Here is a 21,877-nt window from a genome sequence, read left to right on the forward strand (position 1 = left end):
GGCTGCTGTGCTCTGATCCATGCAATGCTGGAGGAGAGGGGCGATCAGACAGCTGCAAGTCTCGGACGGACTCCGATTCATCTAGGCAGCACAGGTGGACATGAGTCCAGCCTGTCCGCGGCCACCCACTACCAGCCAATACATGTTGCAAACTTTTAATAGAGGGCGGCCGCGGACGGAACAAACTCTGCTGCGAGGATGTGTTTGAGCAAGTATCTGGCAGGCAGCTGTGCACTGACGGACGGATCAGAGTGATCTGTGTGTGCGGAGAATATACTGTGCGGCCCCCAGCCGCCCTTTGAAGTCTCTGCAAAGTCTCCGCCCTAGGCCCCGGACTCGGAGGCCTGCCCAGAAATCCGGCCCTGTATGCTACTCATACTCTTCTGTAATGGCTCAGGGACTGTTTAACCACTTGAGCAGCAGAGCAATTTTCACCTTTCAGCGCTCCTTCCATTCATTCGTCTATAACGTTATCATTACTTATCGCAATGAAATGAACTATGTCTTGTTTTTTTTGCCACCAATTAGGCTTTCTTTAGGTGGGACATTATGCCAAGAATTATTTTATTCTAAATGTGTTTTAATGGGAAAATAGGAAAAAAACGTGTGAAAAAAATCATTTTTCAGTTTTCTGCCATTCTAGTTTTTAAATAATGCATGCTACTGTAATTAAAATCCATGAAATGTATTTGCCCATTTGTCCCGGTTATTACGTTTAATTTATGTCTCTATCACAACGTTTGGCGCCAATATTTTATTTGGAAATAAAGGTGCATTTTTTTCAGTTTTGCGTCCATCCCTAATTACAAGCCCATAGTTTATAAAAACAAAAGTTTGCTTTCCTAAAACAGAAAGAATTTGCGATAATTCAGGTTGGAGTGAGCTTGAGATGTCTCCCAGAGCAACACTGCTGAATATATGCAAATTAACCATTGTACCCTTAGAAGCTAAACACACCTCCAGAACCGCTGGAATGCAATGCTGTGTCAGCTTGTTAATTTGTACAGAGCCATAATAATCCAACATGCATACAGACTGTTTCGGATTGTTTGATCCTCATCAGTGCATGGCATGGATTAATTTGGCTCTATGGAGTAGGGCTTGTAAATCCGAGAGGTACAGACTAACCAGCAAGCTCATGGTGACCCAGAACTCATTGGAGTGTGTAAGGGACTACAATGGTCCTAAAAGCCCCCTTACTAAGATGTTAAGAAAAACAAAAGTTTGCTTTCCTAAAACAGTTTATAGAGTTTATAAAGTAACAGTGTTATACCCTTTTGATATTATATTTAAAGAGTTCAGTCCCTAAGGTAACTATATGCATTTTTTTTTATTGTAATTTTTTTTTCTTTTTATTACAAAAAAAAAATTGGGGAGTGTGGGAGGTAATTAGTTAATTTATAATGTAAAACTAGGTATTTATATATGAAAAATGTTTTTGGATGTAGTTTTACAGTACTTTTTTGTGCATGCGTCCTGTAAGCGTAGGAAGTACGCTTACAGGACGTTCAGGGAGGCTGGGAAACTTTTTTTATCTCACAAGGATCACGGTGCTTCTCATAGAAGCAGCCGATCATTGCTGGGGGGCTGAGATCAACGAACGGTAATGGTTTTCCCGTTCATTGATCTCCGGGCGAGCGGGCGGTGGCGTGCGCGGGAGCGCGGACAGCGGCAGGGCAGTACGTGGATCTACACCCCGGGTGGGCAAGTGTTTAAAATCCTTCAACTATTGCCTAAACGTACCCAACATAAATATTACAGTTGGGCATCAACCAGTTCCTTTCACTTGTTTGAACCTCTTTTGTTCTTGCTAAGGGTATAGGACCTACTAGGGGAACTAAAGCACAGGGTGGGTAGGATATGGTCTTGTGGGTTTGTTTTGTTCCTTTATAGCCTCCTACACACCTTCAAGGCATGTCGCCCAGCAGGGATCAAGATCCAGCATATAACTATAATCGGAATAAGGCAAAGTGTAAACTTTTGCAGGATGTTATCTTACAGTCTACTGAAATCAAAAGGCTGCATGAGAATTTGTGTGGAATGAAAAAAACAAAAACAAAAGAAAAAACAGACATGAAGCATAAAATCGGTTTAAGTGTGTAAAACCCTATAGCAGTGCATGGCATGACCAGAGGGATTCAGATGCGTTCTCACATCACAGCAAGTACTGGAATTGCATTTTGCAGCCGCATGCTGGAACGGTAGGAATAAAACCCAAGTCATCATCTAAGCTGACACAAACTCATTTAGCAATATGAACAAAATAACAAACACTAGATTTTCATCACCCAAACTGATCATTCATAATCATCTGGGATGATAGTCCATTATGTGTGCAGGTGTCCCGGGATGTTGTTAGCAAAGTTCTTAGATATCCATCATGTTACATTGCTACATGTGGAAACTTAAAGTACACCTGGACTGAGAGGGGGATATGGTGGCTGTGATTTAGTTTCTTTTAAATAATACCAGTTGCCTGGCGTCCTACAGTTCTCTCTGGCTGCAGTAGTGTCTGAATCCCACCTAAAACCAGCATGCAGCTTATCTAGTCAGAAACACCTGATCTACATGCTTATTCAGGGTCTATGGCTAAGAGTTTAAAAGGCCAAAACTCAGCAGGGCAGCCAGGCAATCTGCATTGTGTAAAAGGAAGCAAATATGTCAGCCTCCATATCCCTTTCAGTTCAGGTGTGCAGGAGACCTTCCACTCCTCTTCCCTGTTCTTAGAACAGAACAGGCTGCTTGGAAGAAAGCTGAGAAGTGTGTTTTGCTCATTAATGATACATCTGGGTGACTACAATTCAGAGCACATAGCTTCTCATCCAGAAGTATAAAAACACACACTAATTGTTCTACTTGATGAGAGCACAGAAGAGAGAGTCCCACCTTGTGATGAGTTCCTCAGCAGCATGTGAGCACAGGTGAATCAGGCTGACTTCCTCCTCTGTAGCCAGATCAACAGCTTGTGGAGAGTACAAGTGAGGCCGCAGAGCAGGCTTACAGGAATCATACTTCTGCTTGTCCTCCCAGGACTTCAGCGTGTTCTCAAATGCCTGCAACAGTTATTCAGCATTACAGCAGCGTCCCACTGAAATACGCCGCTTCACACGCATCAACAGATTCTTACAAATGATGCTAGCAAAAACATTAATATATTCAAGGATTTTTATCAATCGATTATTTATGGCCTACTTCAACATTGAAAACTTTCTGCAGTCTGGAGCAATAGGAGCACTGCCTAGATTACATACTGAGGCCCAAACAACAAATCTCTGCAATGAAGTACAGCAAAGGTATTGACAGCAAATCAGATGAACTAACGTGCCCGCTGTGAATGGGGGGTTGTGCTGGTCATTGCTAACATTCCATGCTTACTGGAAAGATAATGGAGTCACTGACTAACGCAAACCCAGCGCTTCTTCACCAGAAAGGCACTTGTGATGCTATAGGCCGCAGGAACCTTCACAACAGGAAAACACTTCTTAAAGAACAACTGTACTGAGAAGACGGAGGCTGCCATATTTATTTCCTTTTAAACAATAGCAGTTGCCTGGCAGCCCTGCTGATATATTTGGCTGTAGGAGTGTCTGAATAACACCAGAAACAAGCATGCAGCTAATCTTGTCAGATCTGACAATGTCAGAAACACCTGATCTGCTGCATAATTATTCAGGGTCTATGGCTAATAGTATTAGAGGCAGAGGATCAGCAGGATAACCAGGCAACTGTTATTGCTTAAAAGGAAATGCATATGGCAACCTGAATATAACTTTTGCTTCAGTTGTCCTTTAACAATACTGAGGAGCTTCTAACAAATTCCACTCCTTGAAACAAGCACAAATATAATTAATAATAATTATAAATACATATTATAATCTGTATTTTCTCCTTATCTACCGACTTCAAGTAGCTGAGGTTGCTACACAGTGTTTAAAACTGGTAATTTAAGAACAGTAGCAAATTAGGGTGAAACTTCATTTAAGGATACCCGAGGTGACATGTGACATGATGAGATAGACATGTGTATGTACAGTGCCTAGCACACAAATATGTATGCGGTGTTCCTTTTTTTCTTTCTCGGCCTGAAAGAGTTAAAAATCCCTTCCCTATGCAGAGCACACATTGTAGCATGCCAATAGAAGTATGTCCATGTCCAAGCATACCACATTATTTAAATATACACATTAGAATAAATCATCACATCTCATGCCTACAAATAATAAGCCAAGTATAATAGATATACACTGTAAACCAGCACATATACCTTGAAAATCAGACATGGCTCGGCATAGGGGATTAGGCAGCAGATGTACTGCAGTCAGCAATGTCTGATTTGAACCAAATCACAAATATCTAAAAAATTACTAAGCGCAAAATATATGTTTCTGCTCAAAATGGTACATAGTAGTTGAGACCTTCAAATGCTTGGATTAAAAGAACATGTATAGGTAATTATTTGGTGCTACATGCATGAAGTCTATTGATTCAGTTATTGACTACTTGCACTGCATCCCCCATCAGATATAGAGTAGGTGACTTTGCAAAGCCACAGGAAGATGGTTTGTGCACAGCAGTCCATTCACCTTGTATGAAACAACAGGCTAGCATATGGCTCAGACCAACAGCTGCTAATTCTATTTCAGCAAACCTGCAAGGCAGTACCTACAACTTATGTACATGACAAGGTTTTGCTTTAAACCAACACAGATAAAGACAAAACTCAAACTACTACTTTTATGCCTCAATTATTTGTCAGGTGACGTTTTCAAACTGCTAAAAAAAATTCCGAAAGCACAAAAAAGCACAAAAGACTGTAGGACTAATCCAACTTGTCACATATAAATGACATGGAAGAAGAGACTCTTAGGGAAGCTGAACTGTACTTTGGTGGATTGATTTTCATTTTGACCTCTGGCTTCTAAACATTAGGTTTTCATTGCTTAGGGAGCGTATATTTTCTCAAAAAAACCTATATAATATGCCAAGTGCTATGATGACAATCTGCTTCAGTCAAATACATCACAGTCAAAACAATAGACAGCTGTTCAATACTGATGGAAGAAGAACCTCCTATTCTGTCATTCATCATGTTCCATGTCAATATCAGCCAGTTGTTTCCAGTATTCTTCAGAAAGTGATGACTTTATTTAATAATATTGACTCAGTAGCCTGTGTAAAGGATGTCAGCTCAGCACACGCACTGACAGCCAATGTCACCACATCACATACAGTGTGACAAGTCTCACTGAAGATATGCTGCAGCCAAGTACTGTACATCAGGACCAGAAGACTGGAACGTAGCAAGGTGAACACCGCTCCACTTCACCAATTCCTCACCACAGTGCTCGCCCTGGGCAGCAAGACCACAAGACTGGGAATGGGAATGGGAGAGTGAACTAACACACATGCCTATAAGGTTACATTTCCACTATAGCGTGACATTTTCGCCTGCAAAAAAATCGTATAAGATTTTTCTGATTCTTACGATTTTTATGCGTTTTTATGCACATTTTCCTACATGAAAATTCACATTAGTTAAATATAACAATCTGCCTAGCAACAGCTTAGTCATGACTGCTGACAACTTCCTGTAATTATGGATCTAATGCGAATTTTCGGGCAAGTAACGCGAAAATTTGCATTGCCTATACAAAGCATTGTACACGAATCGTGCGCGATGTCCAAAAAAATGATACAGGACCTCAGATTTTTTTTTTCACATTTATGGAAGCGAACAAGACAAGACAAGACAAATAACATTTATATTGCGCTTTTCTCCTTGCGGACTCAAAGCGCCAACTAACGAAAATGTGCATTGAATGGAAACAGCCCCATTCACTACCATTAGTTGCAAAATCAATACAAATTTTCAGAGAGAAAAATCTGACAAAACGCACAAGTGGAAACCAGGCCTAAGTATCAGATTTCTGAATATGAGCTACAATATTTTAAAACAGGAACTGTGCTGGAAATAACGCAATTAATAAAATTGCTTTTTTTTTTTTTTTTACAAAGTTACTTCATAAATTAATCAGCGTTTGCCATCTGTAAAATCTTTCCTCTCACTAATTTACATTCTGAAATGTATTACAGGGGGCAATACCTTTACTTCTGTCAGGAGATCGCTACGGAATGTTTGTTTACTCTGTGTTCTGAAGCAAATAGAAATAATACCTGTTCTCCCAGAATGCTTTGGGAAAATAATTACACATAGCGAAACAGTCTACGCTGTGACATCACTGGGAGGGCAAGGTTACATACCAACATACAGCAATATATTCTGATGCTGAAATAAGGATAATTAGCTTTAAAGTGGTATCTTGAATAATTTACTATATTCTACTCTATGTCACTACAGTGCCTCTTTAAAATTACCATACATTGTAAAACATCAGGTCAAAGATGAATTAATATTTCCTAGCAATATGCAATAAATCAATTTCTTTACAGGCTTTAAGGCAGGGGTCTCAAACTCGCGGCCCGTGGGCCATTTGCGGCCCTCGATACAATATTTTGTGGCCCTCGCTGGCAAAAGCTTACTTATAGTTTGCTTCAGTGCTCCCAAGTAATCCGCCGCTAAACGAAGGCTGCAGAGCCCCCAAATCGCCCGGGGGGCAATCCGCCGGCCTTTCTTGGAAGGGGCAGAGCTTTCAGCTTCAGCTCTGCTCCTCCTGACGTCAATCGCGGCGCATCGCCGCCTCTGCCCACCCCTCTCTGTTAAGGAAGAGTGAGAGAGGCAGGCAGAGGCGGCGATGCGCCGCGATTGACGTCAGGAGGAGCAGAGCTGAAGCTGAAAGCTCTGCCCCTTCCACGAAATGCCGGCGAATTGCCCCACGGGCGATTTGAGGGCTCTGCAGCCCTCGTTTTGCGGTGGGGACGCGGCGGATTACTTGTAATGGGAGCACTGAAGCGGAATATAAGGTAAAAAGGCAAAATAGTTCGCTTCAGTGTGAATTTGATTTTGAAATAAAAATCAATGCAAGGGATGGGAGGGGGGGGGGGGGGGGGCGGTTGGGGGCGCGCGGGAGCTGCTGATTGATTGATTCCCTTATGCGGCCCAGCCTCATCCTGACTTTGCCTCCTGCGGCCCCCAGGTAAATTGAGTTTGAGACCCCTGCAAAGGATTGAGAAATAACCAGGTAAAATCTTTACTTGGTCAGGGTTGCAGTTACTCTACTGATTGAAAATTGCTGTGGTTTTGAAGGAGAAAAAAACCTACGGAAGAGAAGTAGTTAAACTTATTTAAGGAGCATTATGATTTAATATTGCCAATAAGATCCTAAAAAAACCTAAATACTAATTGCAAGAGTAGTATCTGTTTCTCCTTTCCTGATAGACCTTTATTTACCAGAAAGCCCACAAGCCCATTAACAATCCATCTGTGTGGATATCCACAGGGAAAATGTAAATCAAATTGCTGGAACAATAATTACTCTTCTTGCACATATGTCAGGCTTCCTATCATATAAGCCATGCCGGTGTGGTGTGAGAACAGATCAGGAAAACACTATGGGACTTGTTTATCTCTCCATCAGTATTCTGTGCACATAGCAATGCCTTTTTCTGGTGGGAAGGGGGATTTAAAGGAAATGCATAGTATATCATAATGGTATTTATTCATAAAATCTTTTGATTTTAAACCTAACAAATATTTGTGTTCATCCAGAAAATACTGTAAATTTCAAAAAAGGAAAATCTGATTTTTGTTTAGAGCTCCACCCAAAGCTTTACAAGTTCAAGAAAAGCCTTGTGTTCTCATCGTGTAGTTCCTCTGATTGAAGTACTGTTTATTCCCGTGCATAAGCTACCTCACAAATTTGGGCCTGCTGATAAGCCACGCACCCTAGGACCCCCCCCCCCCCCCCAATCGATTAGCCAATCGACCCCTGTGTGTGGCAACCTAGACCTCCCCCCTTCCCTATGCAGAGCACACATTGTAGCATGCCAATACAAGCATGTCTACCTCTCCTCACTCCAGCTCCAGTCCTCACATCTCCCCAGCAGATTCTGAACTGACCACTAGAGCTCCAAGCTCTCTGTCATGTGACCACAGTGAGCTTGGAGCTCCAGTGGCCAATTAAGAAGTTCCCAGCTAGCCTTGTGAATGCAAGCTGGAGTGAGGACACCTGTTCATTAATCTGCAAGCTCCAATGTGCGCTCTGCATAGGAGGCCCCACTGTTGGTAGATCATCCGCTGATAAGATGACCCGCTGTGATATAGGGTACCTTTCAACCTAAACCAAAAGGTGAAGCTAAAGCAAACAAACCCCTTATTTGTACTTATTCATAAAAACCTGGTAAGATGTACGTGTAAAGCTGTAATGTACTGCCTAAGTGACCTGCAGACGTCCCTGAATGCAATTAACTTCTTTACACCTAAAGAACATTCACTGTTCTATTTTAGCATGTGATAATTCCAATTAAGGTATTATGCCACATAATTATGTGGTCTGAACATTACAAGACTATTAATCTCACAGGCTATCTGAACCGAAGGATTCTCCCATGAAGAAAATGCTCTTAGCAAATGTTAATGACAATGGGAGAAACATTTGAACTGTTAATTAAAACACTACAACAGAGGATAACGTGTATTTGACAAGAATATAATACAGGACTCACCCTGTCCCTGGTCAGCATCTGAGCCCTGTTTTTGTGCACAATTTTAATCACCCCAGGTGGCTGAATCCAGGCTTCTCCGTCTACTTGTACAGGAACTCCCTCCTCTCCAAGTATTGTTATCTTCACCGATCGGCACTGAGGACCAAGAGACACATGATTGCATTACAATGCTGGGCAAGGAAGAGGAGAGGACTGTGCCCTCATTTGTCTCTTGCAACACACAGAACATACTGTATGTCAATCTGCATTCACATCGCTGATATTTCTGTGAGGCAGACCTGTAACTTAGGTACTCTGGCAGGCTGTGGGGCATGTTGGCTACCTGGTGACAGTACTGATAAAGTGCCAAATTAGGAAATGCAAAAACAAGAAATATAGAAAAAGCCCAGCATAGTGGAATAGTGAACAACTGTTCCATCTTGCAGCACTGGAGTACCAGGCCCTTCTGCCAGGAGTGTGTATGTTCTTCCATGTTCACATAGGATTCCTGCACCACTCTAGTTTCCTCACATGTCCCAAAACATACTGATAAGTGAAATGGCCTTGGACTGTTAGGGAAAGACTAGGTATTCGATTATGGACACAGAGCATTAAGGTGCCCATTAACAGTACATACCAAATGCAATCTTTCAATGCAATTTTTTTGCCGTTTACGAAGGCAAGCGTTAAAGGGAACCTGTACTGAGTAAAATTATTTACAATAAACACATGAGGTAACTTCAAATGAACATTACATATTTACCTCACCATCAGTTCCTCTCAGAAGTTCACCATTTTCTTCTGACAATGATCCCTTCCAGTTCTGACAACATTTTGTCAGAACTGAAATATATCAGTTGCTTTCAGTTATTTATCAGTTGCTGTCAGTTATAGCTGAGAGGACAACTGATGTGCCAAGTAATGTCTATGTTTCCCTATGGCTCAAGTGGGCGATGTTACAGTTTAACAGTGTGCTGACCAGAAAGCGGTTATGGGGTAATGGCCATTTTCAAAATGGAGTACGGAGAATTCCCGTGATCACAGTGGACAAACAGGACACGGGAAAGGAGAAAGAGATTGAGGAGTAGACTACACTGGAGGTAAGTATGATTTGTGTATGTCTATTTTTACTTTTAATTTTCAGTTCAGGTTTTCTTTAAGGAATGATTCTTTGGTCGATTGCTAAATAGGATAAAATTGATCCGAAAGTTCGATTTTAGGATCACATTTGAAGAAAGAATTGTTCAGTAAATGTGAACAATCGATAATTGCCTTCCAATTAGTTACGATAATTCAAATTGCATCGAAAGATCGCTTTTAGTGAAAAATTGTCCCGTTAAAGAGACTCTGTAACAAAATGTTCAGCCTTATTTCTTCTATTCTATAAGTTCCTACACCTGTTCTAATGTGGTCTGGCTTGCTGCAGTCTTTTCTAGTTGCACTCTCTCTGTAATAAATCTAATCTTCTTTCCTTTGTCAAGCCTTGCGAAGGCAGAGCGGAATGCACTGCTCTGCTGCAATAAGGAGAAGTTATACACACCTCCTCCACGCCCCCTGCAGGCTCTGTGTGTGTGCTGTGTATATGAGTCAGACAAGGTCTCTGCTCACAGCCAGCGTCTGCAGGCTCAGGAGCTGTGACCTTGTGAACAGCTGTGAGTGCAGAAAGATCAGTTCAGAGCTCAGACAAGCAGCTAAGGCAACAAGTGGTGTAACATTCCAACAATCAAATCAAGTTTGAAAGGAGCCTCTGCAAACAGGCACCTGCTGATGATGTATTTCCTGTTTGGCGGCCATCTTCATTGTTTACAAAAACAATGAATAAAACAGTGATTTTATCACCAAGAAAGCAGGGGGGAGCAGCGTAAATGTCACAGAGTGGGCTAGGAGAAGACAACAAACAGGCTGGTATGTTTATTTATGTAAGATTTTCACAGTACAGATTCTCTTTAATGGGCAGCTTATGTGACATCAGTGTGCAAGTCTTGCAGAGGATATCAGCACTTAAAGAGCAAATTCAGAGTAACTTCCACATTTAATCAATTGTCTTCTAAAGAAAAGGGCCTCAGGGCCCAGCGCTGAATCGCAAAACCGCAAACCGCTAGCGATTTTACAATCGCTACGGTTTGCTTTTTAACATAGGAATCGCGGTAGGTCATTTCCACTACCGCGATTCGCTTTTGTCGGGAACGCGATCGCGCCGCGGAGCGACTTTTGCCGCGATTTTGCTATGCAGTGCATAGCAAAATCGCGGCCGCAAACGTCGGGGGAATCGCCGGTTTTGCGATTCAGCAATCGCTAGCGTTCAGCATGAACGCTAGCGATTGCAGGTGGAAAAGGGCCCTCAGTGCTTTCTGTATCTCGAGGTAGAGAAAGCACCAGAACCCTTTTCTGCAAGTGGATGGGGCTACACACTGGACATGGGGCTCTGGGAGGGATTTGGAAGAAAGACCTGACAGGTTGTTAAAACTTTACATTAAAAGACTATCTATTAATTTCCATTGAGCATCCTCTTTAAATGCAAATAACATGAACAGCTGATTTCTATATAAGTAAACCCGACGATGCAAAGGGCCTGATCCCATTGTGATGACATCATTTCCCCCCCAAGTTCCGATGCATGCCACCTGCAGTAGCAGCGCTGGACTCAACTCTGATCCAAGTCCAGCTCTGTCTGTCCTCCTCTTTCCACCACCTGCTTGCTTTTGTGCAGGATTTCCTCCTGTATGTCAAGTGACCTACAGGAAGCAGTGCCGTACACTAGCCAGAGCAGGAGCTGGGGTGGATAGATGGGCAGCGCTGGACTCAGCCTGCAGGGCGAGTTGAGCAAAGCACTGAGTGTGCAGCAGGAGGAGCTCTACAATGCTGGGCAAAAAGGGAGACAGACGCACAGAGGGGGACAAAGTGGCAAAGAGGGGGACAGAGAGGTACAGATGCATAGAGGAGGACAGAGAGGCACAGAAGGGGGCACAGAGGAACAGATTCAGGTTCAGAACAAACCCACAGTCCCCATCTCATTAGTTAACCGGGGACTACCTGTATAAACAAAAGGACAGAGCTCACCTGAGCTATTCTATGATGCTGGAGTTTAATAACCCTAGAAACTGCCATCTGCATGCTTCCAAATACTGCGACCACCTCTAGAATCTTGTCATCAAATGAGGGAGCACCAAATATCTGGAAAGAAAATATAAACATGTTTTACATTAACCACTTGAGGACCACAGTCTTTCCGCCCCTTAAGGACCAGAGCCTTTTTTTCCATTCAGACCACTGCAGCTTTCACGGTTTATTGCTCGGTCATACAACCTACCACCTAAATGAATTTTACCTCCTTTTCTTGTCACTAATACAGCTTTCTTTTGGTGCTATTTGATTGCTGCTGCGAGTTTTAGTTTTTATTATATTCATCAAAAAAGACATGAATTTTGTCCAAAAAAATGACTTCTTTAAGGCTGGTTTCACAGTGGGACGTTACAGGCGCACGTTAGAGCAGCCTGTAACGCAGCCCACCGCACAGTAATGAAAAATCAATGGGGCTGTTCACAGTGCGGACGTTGCGTTACATTGTAACGCTGCGTCACAAGACAACGTACTGCATGCAATACTTTGGACGCGGCTGAGCCGCGTTAGACTGCTTGCACATGCTCAGTAATGTTGGGGAGGAGCAGAGAGCGGCCAGGCACATGGCTAATTAATATGCACTGCACGTTATGACGTGCAGTGTTTACTTCCTGGAGCAGCCGCTCTGTGTCCGGCGATTGGCCAGCGGGACCACGTGATGCCGCATGCGCACAAGAGTGCGCATCACGGCATCACTGACGCCAGAGTGAGCTGCACAACGCGGCTCACTCTGACGTCCAGATCCAGCACCACCAGGCGTTGAGTTAGGGGGACGTTATGCGACCTTAACGTCCCCTCTAACGCAACGTCCTGGTGTGAAATTAGCCTTACTCTCTGTACTGACATTTTTCAAATAAAGTAAAATTTCCTATGCATTTGAGAGCGAAAATTATTCTGCTACATGTCTTTGATAAAAAAAAAACCATTCAGTGTATATTTATTGGATTGGGTAAAAGTTATAGCGTTTACAATCTATGGTGCCAAAAGTGAATTTTCCCATTTTGAAGCATCTCTGACTTTTCTGACCACCTGTCATGTTTCATGAGGTGCTAGAATTCAAGTATAGTATAAATACCCCCCAAATGACCCCATTTTGGAAAGAAGACATCCCAAAGTATTCAGTGAGAGGCATGGTAAGTTCATAGAAGATTTTATTTTTTTGTCACAAGTTAGCGGAAAATGACACTTTGTGACAAAAAAAAAAAAAAATTCCATTTCTTCTAACTTGCGACAAAAAAAAATGAAATCTGCCACGGACTCACTATGCTCCTCTCTGAATACCTTGAAGTGTCTACTTTCCAAAATGGGGTCATTTGTGGGGTGTGTTCACTGTCCTGGCATTTTGGGGGATGCGTAATTGTAAGCACCCCTGTAAAGCCTAAAGATGCTCATTGGACTTTGGGCCCCTTAGCGCAGTTAGGCTGCAAAAAAGTGCCACACATGTGGTATTGCCGTACTAAGGAGAAGTAGTATAATGTGTTTTGGGGTGTATTTTTACACATACCCATACTGGGTGGGAGAAATATCTCCGTAAATGACAATTTTTTGATATTTTTTTTACACACAATTGTCTATTTACAGAGATATTTCTCCCACTCAGCATGGGTATGTGTAAAAATACACCCCAAAACACATTATACTACTTCTCCTGAGTACGGCGATACCACGTGTGGCATTTTTTTGCACCCTAACTGCGCTAAGGGGCCCAAAGTCCAAAGAGTACCTTTAGGATTTCACAGGTCATTTTGCGACATTTGGTTTTAAGACTACTCCTCACGGTTTAGGGCCCCTAAAATGCCAGGGCAGTATAGGAACCCCACAAATGACCCCATTTTAGAAAGAAGACACCCCAAGGTATTCCGTTAGGAGTATGGTGAGTTCATAGAAGATTTTTTTTTTTGGGAAGCGAGCCTTACTGTTTAGCCTAGGCCAGTACATAAACATGGCAGTGGTGTGGGGATCCTTTAGTGCCAACCCTGGTCATTTTGCCCCTCCATTTAATCTTTTGAACCCCATGTAGTCCACATCTATTCCTCCCTCTCACTTCCAAATTGTTGTACTCTAACATCTTCCATGCCCAGCCACCTTTTCCTAGGCCACATTTCAACATCGCTCACCATCTTCCTCTATTAACACACCCTTAGTTATTATTGGGGATTTTAACATCCCAATTGACACCAACATTCTTCTGCTTTTATGTTTCTGTCATTCACCACCTCCCTTGGCCTCAGACAATGGGTACTCTACCATGACACGTTAATGGCCACACACTGGATCTAGTTTTTACATACTGCTGTCCAACTTCAGTAACTTCCATTCCCACTCTCTAAAAGCGGAACTTAAGAACTAAAAATAAAATTAAACAAAGTATTTCACTTACCCGGGGCTTCTGCCAACCCCATGCAGCCTTCCTGTCCTGCGCCAGTCCTCCACAATCCTCCGTTTCCCTGCCGCCAGCTAGTTTCTTTACCATCGGCAGCAACTGCGCGATCCAGCCCGCAATAGCGTCCTGCACTAATAGTGCACAACACTATTGCGGGCGAGAACGTGAAGAAAGATACTAATGGCCCAGGCGCAGTTGCCGCATCGGCAGTAAAGAAACTAGCTGGCGGCAGGAGAACTGAGGATTGTGGAGGAACTGTGCGGGACAGGAAGGTTGCAAGGGGTTGGCAGAAGCCCCGGGTAAGTGAAACTTATTTTTTTAGTTCTTCAGTTACGCTTTAAATTCACTCTTCTACCATCTAATCCATCTGCAACCCCTTAAACACACACACACACACACACACACACACACACACACACACACACACACGACTTAGCTTTCATGCATTCCCTCCTTAATTTACCTTTTTTCTCCTGAACTAACAGCTACACGTCATCAACACACTAACTTCTGCCTTTTACTCAGCTGTTCCTTTATTCATGGGCCTACCATCAACTCTGGCTTACCAAGGTCCAACTACTGAATCGCCTCCTCTCTGTTGGGGTGCCCTAAGGTCCTGTCCTAAGAACCCTTCTCTTCTCTATCTATACTTATGGTCTGTTCTAATTGATAAGCTTGCATCCCCTGGCTGTCTCAACACTATTTCTTCCATGCTCTCCTGCTTTGTGAAACTTAATATGGGCAAAACTGAAATAGTTATTTAGCCATCACAGGATTTAATTCCCCTCCCTAACATAACCATCAATCATCCCTGTGACCCACACTCACTATGCCTACGTGCATTTTTGACTTAACTCTCTTTTTTAAACCACACAGACTAACTATCTACTACCTGTCATATCCACCTAAAGAACATTACCCACATTCACATTTATCTCAACCAGGACGTTACCAAGCTTCTTGTGCATGCTCGACTGTTTCATGTCTTGATTACTCAAAACTCAATTCTCTTCTAGCCATCTTCTCATCCACCTTTCCTGTCACTTCTCTAATGCTAATCCACTCTGAGTCCCTCCACTGGCTGTCCATCTCACAAAGGATACAATGCTAACTCTCACCTAAAAAGCACTCTTCATTCACGCGCCTCCCTACTTAACTACACTTGCCCGCAGATACCGCGCCGCACATAATGTCCATTCTACTAATAATACTCTCCTTTCATCCTCTCTAGTCACAGTCTACAGTTGGCTGATGGTGTAATGGTTAAGGGCTCTGCCTCTGACACAGGAGACCAGGGTTCGAATCTCGGCTCTGCCTGTTCAGTAAGCCAGCACTAATTCAGTAGGAGACCTTTGGCAAGTCTCCCTTACACTGCTACTGCCAATAGAGCGCGCCCTAGTGGCTGCTGCTCTGCTCTGGCGCTTTGAGTCCGCAAGGAGAAAAGCGCAATATAAATGTTATTTGTCTTGTCTTGTCTTGTCTTTTCTCATTCTAATATAAAGGATTTCTCTGGTATATCCCACTTCTCTGGCACTCCCTCTCTTAGTCTGATCATCACTTACCCACACTTAGTAGCTTTAGGTACAACCTGAAAACTCACCTCTCCTAGCAGGCATATAATCTCACCTTAGACACTTAACTAGCAACCACACTACAAGCTTGTACAAAGTTCTTCCCTACTTCTACCCCTTAAGGTGTAAGATCAGTTGGGTAGGGATTGCTTCCCCCTTTACAAACTTTAGTCACCTACATAGTAAATTAAGTTTTATACAGTTCACTCAACTGTTCTTCATTCTAACTTAAGAAAATGCTAGTACACATGATACAATTTTTTTGTCAGATTGACTGATTGTTCTGATCATTTCTGACCGGTCTGATCAGATCCCAATCGATAATGTGAACGGTTTTCGGTAGTTATCAACGGAAAATTGGTCGCACTATGTATCGGAAACAGTTTGGATGTCTACTCACAATGTAACTTCTTATCAGATTATCCGTCGATCTGATGGAAAATGCTATCGTGTGTACTAGCCTTAACATCCAGATATTACCCCAGGCATCAGATCCATATGTACAGTTTGTTAGAGTTTGTATTAAAACCATTACAAATTTCCATTTATGTTTTTCTATTGGGAGACAAAAACAATTGCTTCAGGAAAAGAGAGTATTCTACTTCAAAGCAGAAAAGAAATTGCCCATAATAAAAATTTAGCCGAGAGAGTAAACCTGATAAACACGCACAATGGCACCTGCAGTCCTAAAAAAGGATTTTGACAAATGCTTACAACTGCTGTTCACCACTAATCCTAGTTTACAATTATGTAAACAAGGATTAGGGGTGAACAGTAATCTCTTATTTCATAACCTCTTCATATCACCGCATGCTGTAAAAACAACATTTTATATTTCTATCCTCCAGAATTAAAAGATTATACCAAACTGCTACTTTTAATGCTTTTTAAGATCAGTGGGATGTGGAAAATGTTCGGTATTAATAGTCTGAAAGAAAGCTGTGGTGAATTAACATAAAAGCAAAGTTGTACTTCTTTATGTGTAACATGGCAGCACTTTAAATGCTTCTTGATTTCTGTCAGATACCTCAATTAAATTTGTTGATGTGAAAGTTATCTTTACAAGTGAATGAACAGTACAAAACACAAAGCCCCTATAGCAGCCACTGTCTCACGGTGTCATCGCACATTGAATCGTAGAGGCGTGAAATTGCAACCATCCAGGAAATGAATTTTAAATTGTATGACTAAATTCATGTCAGTTAAAGAAAAAGTTTCCATGACATAAATAGCACCAGTATCTGAAATGTTGGTATCCTACTTTGACAAGCCAGCTATGAGGAAATGTGTACAAATTCTATAGGACACGGGAAGAAAAAAAAGAGCATTTAGACAAAGAAGCCTCTCATATACTGAACTTACATCATCCTCCTTAGTTCCGCCCCAGAAATTTGTGCCACCAGCATAACTAGGAATGTTTAACACTGCAATACCCTGGAGACTGGGTAGAGGGATGTACTGTCCATCACACTGTAGAGAAAAAAAAACACAACAAGGAAGTGAATAAATAAAAAATAGGTTCCCAAATCAGTACACTAGTTATGTGACCAGGAAAGAAGAGTAGTGAACCACAAAACTGCTGAGTGACTGCTCATCATGGTCAGGTGAGCTCAGGGGCTTGTTTTGCTGGCTTGGAGGGAAAACTGGTATTAATTGAACAAGGAAAGTAAGTGCAGGCAGTCTTTAAAAACTGTGGCCACAATTGACAAAATATAATATCTGCAGATGTAACTTTTTATTGCTGGCCACACACCCGACCCGCGGCAAAGCTACCTAAGGTAGGCATAGAAATATTCTCATGCTGGATCTAAATACCTCTGTGCTTTGTCCATTCCACTCCATGTTCCCCCTTGTCTCCATAATCACTCCCTGAAAAAAATGACTTTTGTCTAAAGTCACATTTTCAGACAGGAAGAGGCAGGCTTGCCGTAATGCTCCTTCCTATAACCCTCCCATTTTCTCCTCTTCCCACCTCCTTCACTCCCCTTTAAAGGAGGAAATGGGAGGGTGAAAGGAGGAAACATCACTGCAGGCCTGCCTCTTCCTGTTTGAAGATATGACTTTAGCCAGGAGTGATTACAGGGACTGGCAATATGGAAAAGAATGGACAATGCACAGAGGTATGTGGATCCAGTATGAAGACACCTCTGTGCTTACCTTAGTTAGCCTTGCTCAGGTCAGGTGTTGTGATTGTTCAATGGCACTTTCCATTTAATGAAATGAGCATATCTATGTAACCTAAAACGGACATAAAACTTGACTCATAAAAGTTGAAGGACAGCTAAAGTGAGAGGGGTACAGAGGCTGCCATATTTATTTTGTTCAAATAATGCTTATTGCCTGACTGTCCTGCCGAGTCTCTGCCTCTAATTTTAGCCCTAGACCTTGAACAAGTATGTAATCAAATGTTTGACTGCATTTGCCGCATGCTTGTTTCAGGTGTGTGATTCAAACACTACTGATGCATGAAAGGTCAGAAGGATGCCAAGCAAATGGTATTGTTAAAAGGAAAATAAATATGGCAGCATCCATCTAACTCTCACTTCAGTTGTCTTTTTTTTTTTTAATAGAAAATATTTAATTTCATAACTAACAACAGGTACCACATAGTGCAACATGCATCAAACTTCCTAATGTTGCTCTTATGCGTCATGGTATATATCTTTGTACAGGCTCAAAGATGTAGGTATGGAGGGATTTACTTTTTCACTGTAGCGTGAAATTTTCGTCTGCAAAAAAATCGTATAAGATTTTTCTGCTCGGTGAAAACGCATGTAAATTTGTATGCGTTTTTATGCGAATTTTTGTACGCAAAAATTCGCATTACTTAAATATAACATAATCTGCCTAGTAACAGCTTAGACATGACTGCTGACATCTTCCTGTAACCGTGGATCTAACGTGAATTTGTGTGCAAATAACTTTGAAAATTGAAAATTTGAGTTGCCTACACAAAGCATTGTACTTGATTCGCATGCGATGTCCGAAAAAATGATACAGGACCTCAGATTTTTTCACGCATACGAAAATGTGCATTGAATGGAAACAGCCCCATTCACTACCATTAGTCGCCAAAATCAATGCAAATTTTCTGAGAGGAAAATCTGACACAAAACGCACAAGTGGAAACCTAGCCTAATAGGCCAGGCACACAATCTTGAAACTTATCCTGAATCGAATAGGGAGCCAGTGAAAGGATTTAGAGAAGAACGGAGTAGTCTGGCAGTCACATTTATATCTGACTGAAAGGGGGCAATGCGGTTCAAGGGGAGGCCAGACAGAAGGGAGTTCCAGTAATCAAGGCAGGAGATGATGAGGGCATGGATGAGCAGCTTGGTGGTGTGGCGAGGACGGTTTCTGATGAGTATGTAGGTCCGAATCCAGATTGTAAGGGGTCAAGTAGGGAGTTGGTGTTGAGGTATTGGGTAATGTGTTGGTGGACTAGACATTCCAGGGGTTTAGCGGCAAAGGGAAGGAGGGAGATTGGGCGGTTGTTGGAGGATAGGGATGGGTCCAGTGAGGTTTTCTTCAGCACGGGAAGTACAGTGACCATGTGAACGTACGCCATCTACTTTGTCTTCAGTTACACTGCTGATCCTATTTACTACTGTGAATGGGTCAGAGCTGCATTTTCACAGCAGTACGATATCGCATCCAGGGCCGGCCCTAGACTTTTAGCTGCCTGAGGCAAAATTAGAAAACAAAATCGCCGCCCCCCCCCCCTCCCGTGGGTGGGGGGGCCGCCGAGCTGGAGGGGTAGCGGGCAGGAAGGGGGTATTGGGCCTAGCGGTGAGGAGGGGTGGTCAGACCCCCCCTCCTTCGCCTGGGTCCCCCGATCTGCGCTCCCCTCCAGCTTTAAAAAGTGAAGCACCAGCTCTATGATTAAGAGGCAACGGGCGGGGATCACTCAACTTTTCCGCGTTCCATCGTGCGCTTCACTGACGTTACTTCCTGCAACGCCGTCCATTTACAATACAGTGGGCGGCGTTGCAGGAAGTGACGTCAGTGAAGCGCACGCTGGAACGCGGAAAAGGTGAGTGATCCCCGCCCGTTGCTTCTTAATCATAGAGCTGGTACTTCACTTTTTAAAGTTGGAGGGGAGCGCAGATCGGGGGACCCAGGCGAGGGAGCGGGGGTCCGACCCCCCCTCCCCACCGCTAGGCCCAATACCCCCTTTCTGCCCGCTACCCTTCCAGCTCGGCGGGCGGCCCCCCGCACCCATAGACAGGCGGGTGCCGCCCCCCCCTCCCAGAAATGCCGCCTGAGGCAAATGTTTCACCCCGCCACATGAGCGGGCTGGCCCTGATCGCATCACATTGCTGTACAGCGCGTAAAGTCTGAAAGTCACATAGTGCAGTTTAACCTCCCTGGCGGTAAACCCGTGCTGAGCACGGGCTAAGCCGTCGTAGAGGATTGCTCAGGCTCTGGTGGGCCGATTTGCACAATTTTGATTTTTGTTCCACGCAGCTAGCACTTTGCTAGCTACGTGCATAACTCGATCGCCGCCGCTCCGCGCCGATTCGCCACTACCCGCCGCGTTAGAGGGCCCCCCGACTCCGTGTGCAGCCTAGCCAATCAGTGCCAGGAAGCGCTGAGGGGTGGATCGGGACTCCCTCTGACGTCACGACGTCGGTGACGTAATCCCGATCGTCGCAATACCGACGGAGGAAGCCAAACAGGAAATTCAGTTCTGAATGGGATTTCCTGTTTGCTCTGATCGCCGGAGGCCATCGGAAGGGGTGGGGAGATGCCGCTGCACAGCGGCCATCATGTAGCTAGCGCTAGGCTAGCTACATGATTTAAAAAAAAAAAAAAAAATTAAAGTGTTGCGCTGCCCCCTGGCGGTTTTAATAGACCGCCAGGGAGGTTAAGCACTTCGAATGTCCTTGCATATCGCACACCATACATGTTGGTAAAGTGTGCACAGGAACATGTGTAGTGTGAATGAGGCCTTAAAGAGGTCAGTCGAGTGGTAATTTATAAGCAATTAGAGCTAAATGTCACAGATTACGGCAGACAATGAATCAATCCACTGGAGAGTGTCAACTGGAAAGGCATCTCCTCTATAAATATTACCAGTACAAAAGACTATTCCGCTTTGCAACAGAAAGAGAGAGAGAGAGAGCGCATTGTCGCTTAACGGTCCCTCAGAGGGGCTCCCAATCTAGTCCCTACCATAATCATGTGTTCATTCTAGTCTAGGGTCAATTTGAGGGGAAGCCAATTAACTTATCTGTATGTTTTTGGAAGGTGGGAGAAAACTGGAGTGCCCAGAGCATACAAACTCTGTGCAGATAGTGCCCTCGCTGATATTCGAATAGGAGACCCAATGCTGCAAGGCGAGAGTGCTATCCACTACGCCACCGTGCTGCCCACAATTGCCATATCCAGCTCACACACAATTCCAGCTTCAATCTAATATAATACGACTTCACTCCTGAAGCAAATTCTTATTTAAAATAGCGCAGTAATAATCCGGTAGATTACCTCAAGCTGAACCTTCTGCTCCAAATTCTTATAGGTTCTTTGCAGCAATTCTTTGGTGCCTAGCACTCCGTACCACATCATGTTTTTAGTTCTGCTTCTAAATAACACCACAAATAAAGTTTTGTTAAACCAGACTAGGCTGAAAGAACCAATTACGAAATATGTATATTCATATCATATCCTGGTGTCTTCACGATTAAAGGCAGTCATTTTTTCATTATGTTAAATCACAAAACCACAGTCTAAAGATAAGGAATGAAGCTGTGAAAAGCTGTAAAAATGGGTCGAATAGATTTTTGGACAGCTTACAAAATTTTAAGGACACCTGAAGTGAGTGGGATATGGAGGCTGCAATATTTATTTCCTTTTAAACAATGCTATTTGCCTGGCATCCTGCTGATCTTTCATGCATCAATAGAGTCTGAATTACATACCTGAAACAAGGATTGGCTAATCTCCTCAGATTTTAGTCATTGCACATGATCATGCATACTTGTTATGGGACTATGGCTAAAAGTATTAGAGGCAGAGGATCAGCAGCACAGCCAGGCAATCTGCATTGTTTAAAAGGAAATAAATATAGCAGCCTTCATATCCCTTTCACTTCAGGTTAACTTCAGTTAAAAAATGGTCACAAGGACCTGAAACAGAGTCAGACTTTGCAGTATTGCGAAGGTTCCACCGCTTTTCTGAAGAGCCATGTAAGATTGGCCAT

At 43.1% G+C, this 21,877-nt stretch overlaps 1 protein-coding gene across 6 annotated transcripts in view; it reads right to left on the bottom strand.

The window, feature by feature from the left end:
• DGKH (diacylglycerol kinase eta) overlaps positions 1 to 21,877 on the bottom strand; it is a 328,383-nt gene that overhangs the window by 27,523 nt on the left and 278,983 nt on the right. For all 6 annotated transcript variants that reach the window (XM_068267797.1, XM_068267796.1, XM_068267798.1 and 3 more), the window contains 5 exons: positions 21,163 to 21,259; positions 17,038 to 17,145; positions 11,662 to 11,775; positions 8,623 to 8,757; positions 2,887 to 3,053 (listed from right to left, as the gene is read on the bottom strand). In XM_068267797.1, the coding sequence (XP_068123898.1) occupies positions 2,887 to 3,053; positions 8,623 to 8,757; positions 11,662 to 11,775; positions 17,038 to 17,145; positions 21,163 to 21,259 (621 nt within the window). The remainder of the gene's footprint in view (positions 1 to 2,886; positions 3,054 to 8,622; positions 8,758 to 11,661; positions 11,776 to 17,037; positions 17,146 to 21,162; positions 21,260 to 21,877) is intronic.

Source organism: Hyperolius riggenbachi, chromosome 2, assembly GCF_040937935.1.
Source record: "Hyperolius riggenbachi isolate aHypRig1 chromosome 2, aHypRig1.pri, whole genome shotgun sequence".
In the NCBI taxonomy this organism is placed as follows: domain Eukaryota; kingdom Metazoa; phylum Chordata; class Amphibia; order Anura; family Hyperoliidae; genus Hyperolius; species Hyperolius riggenbachi.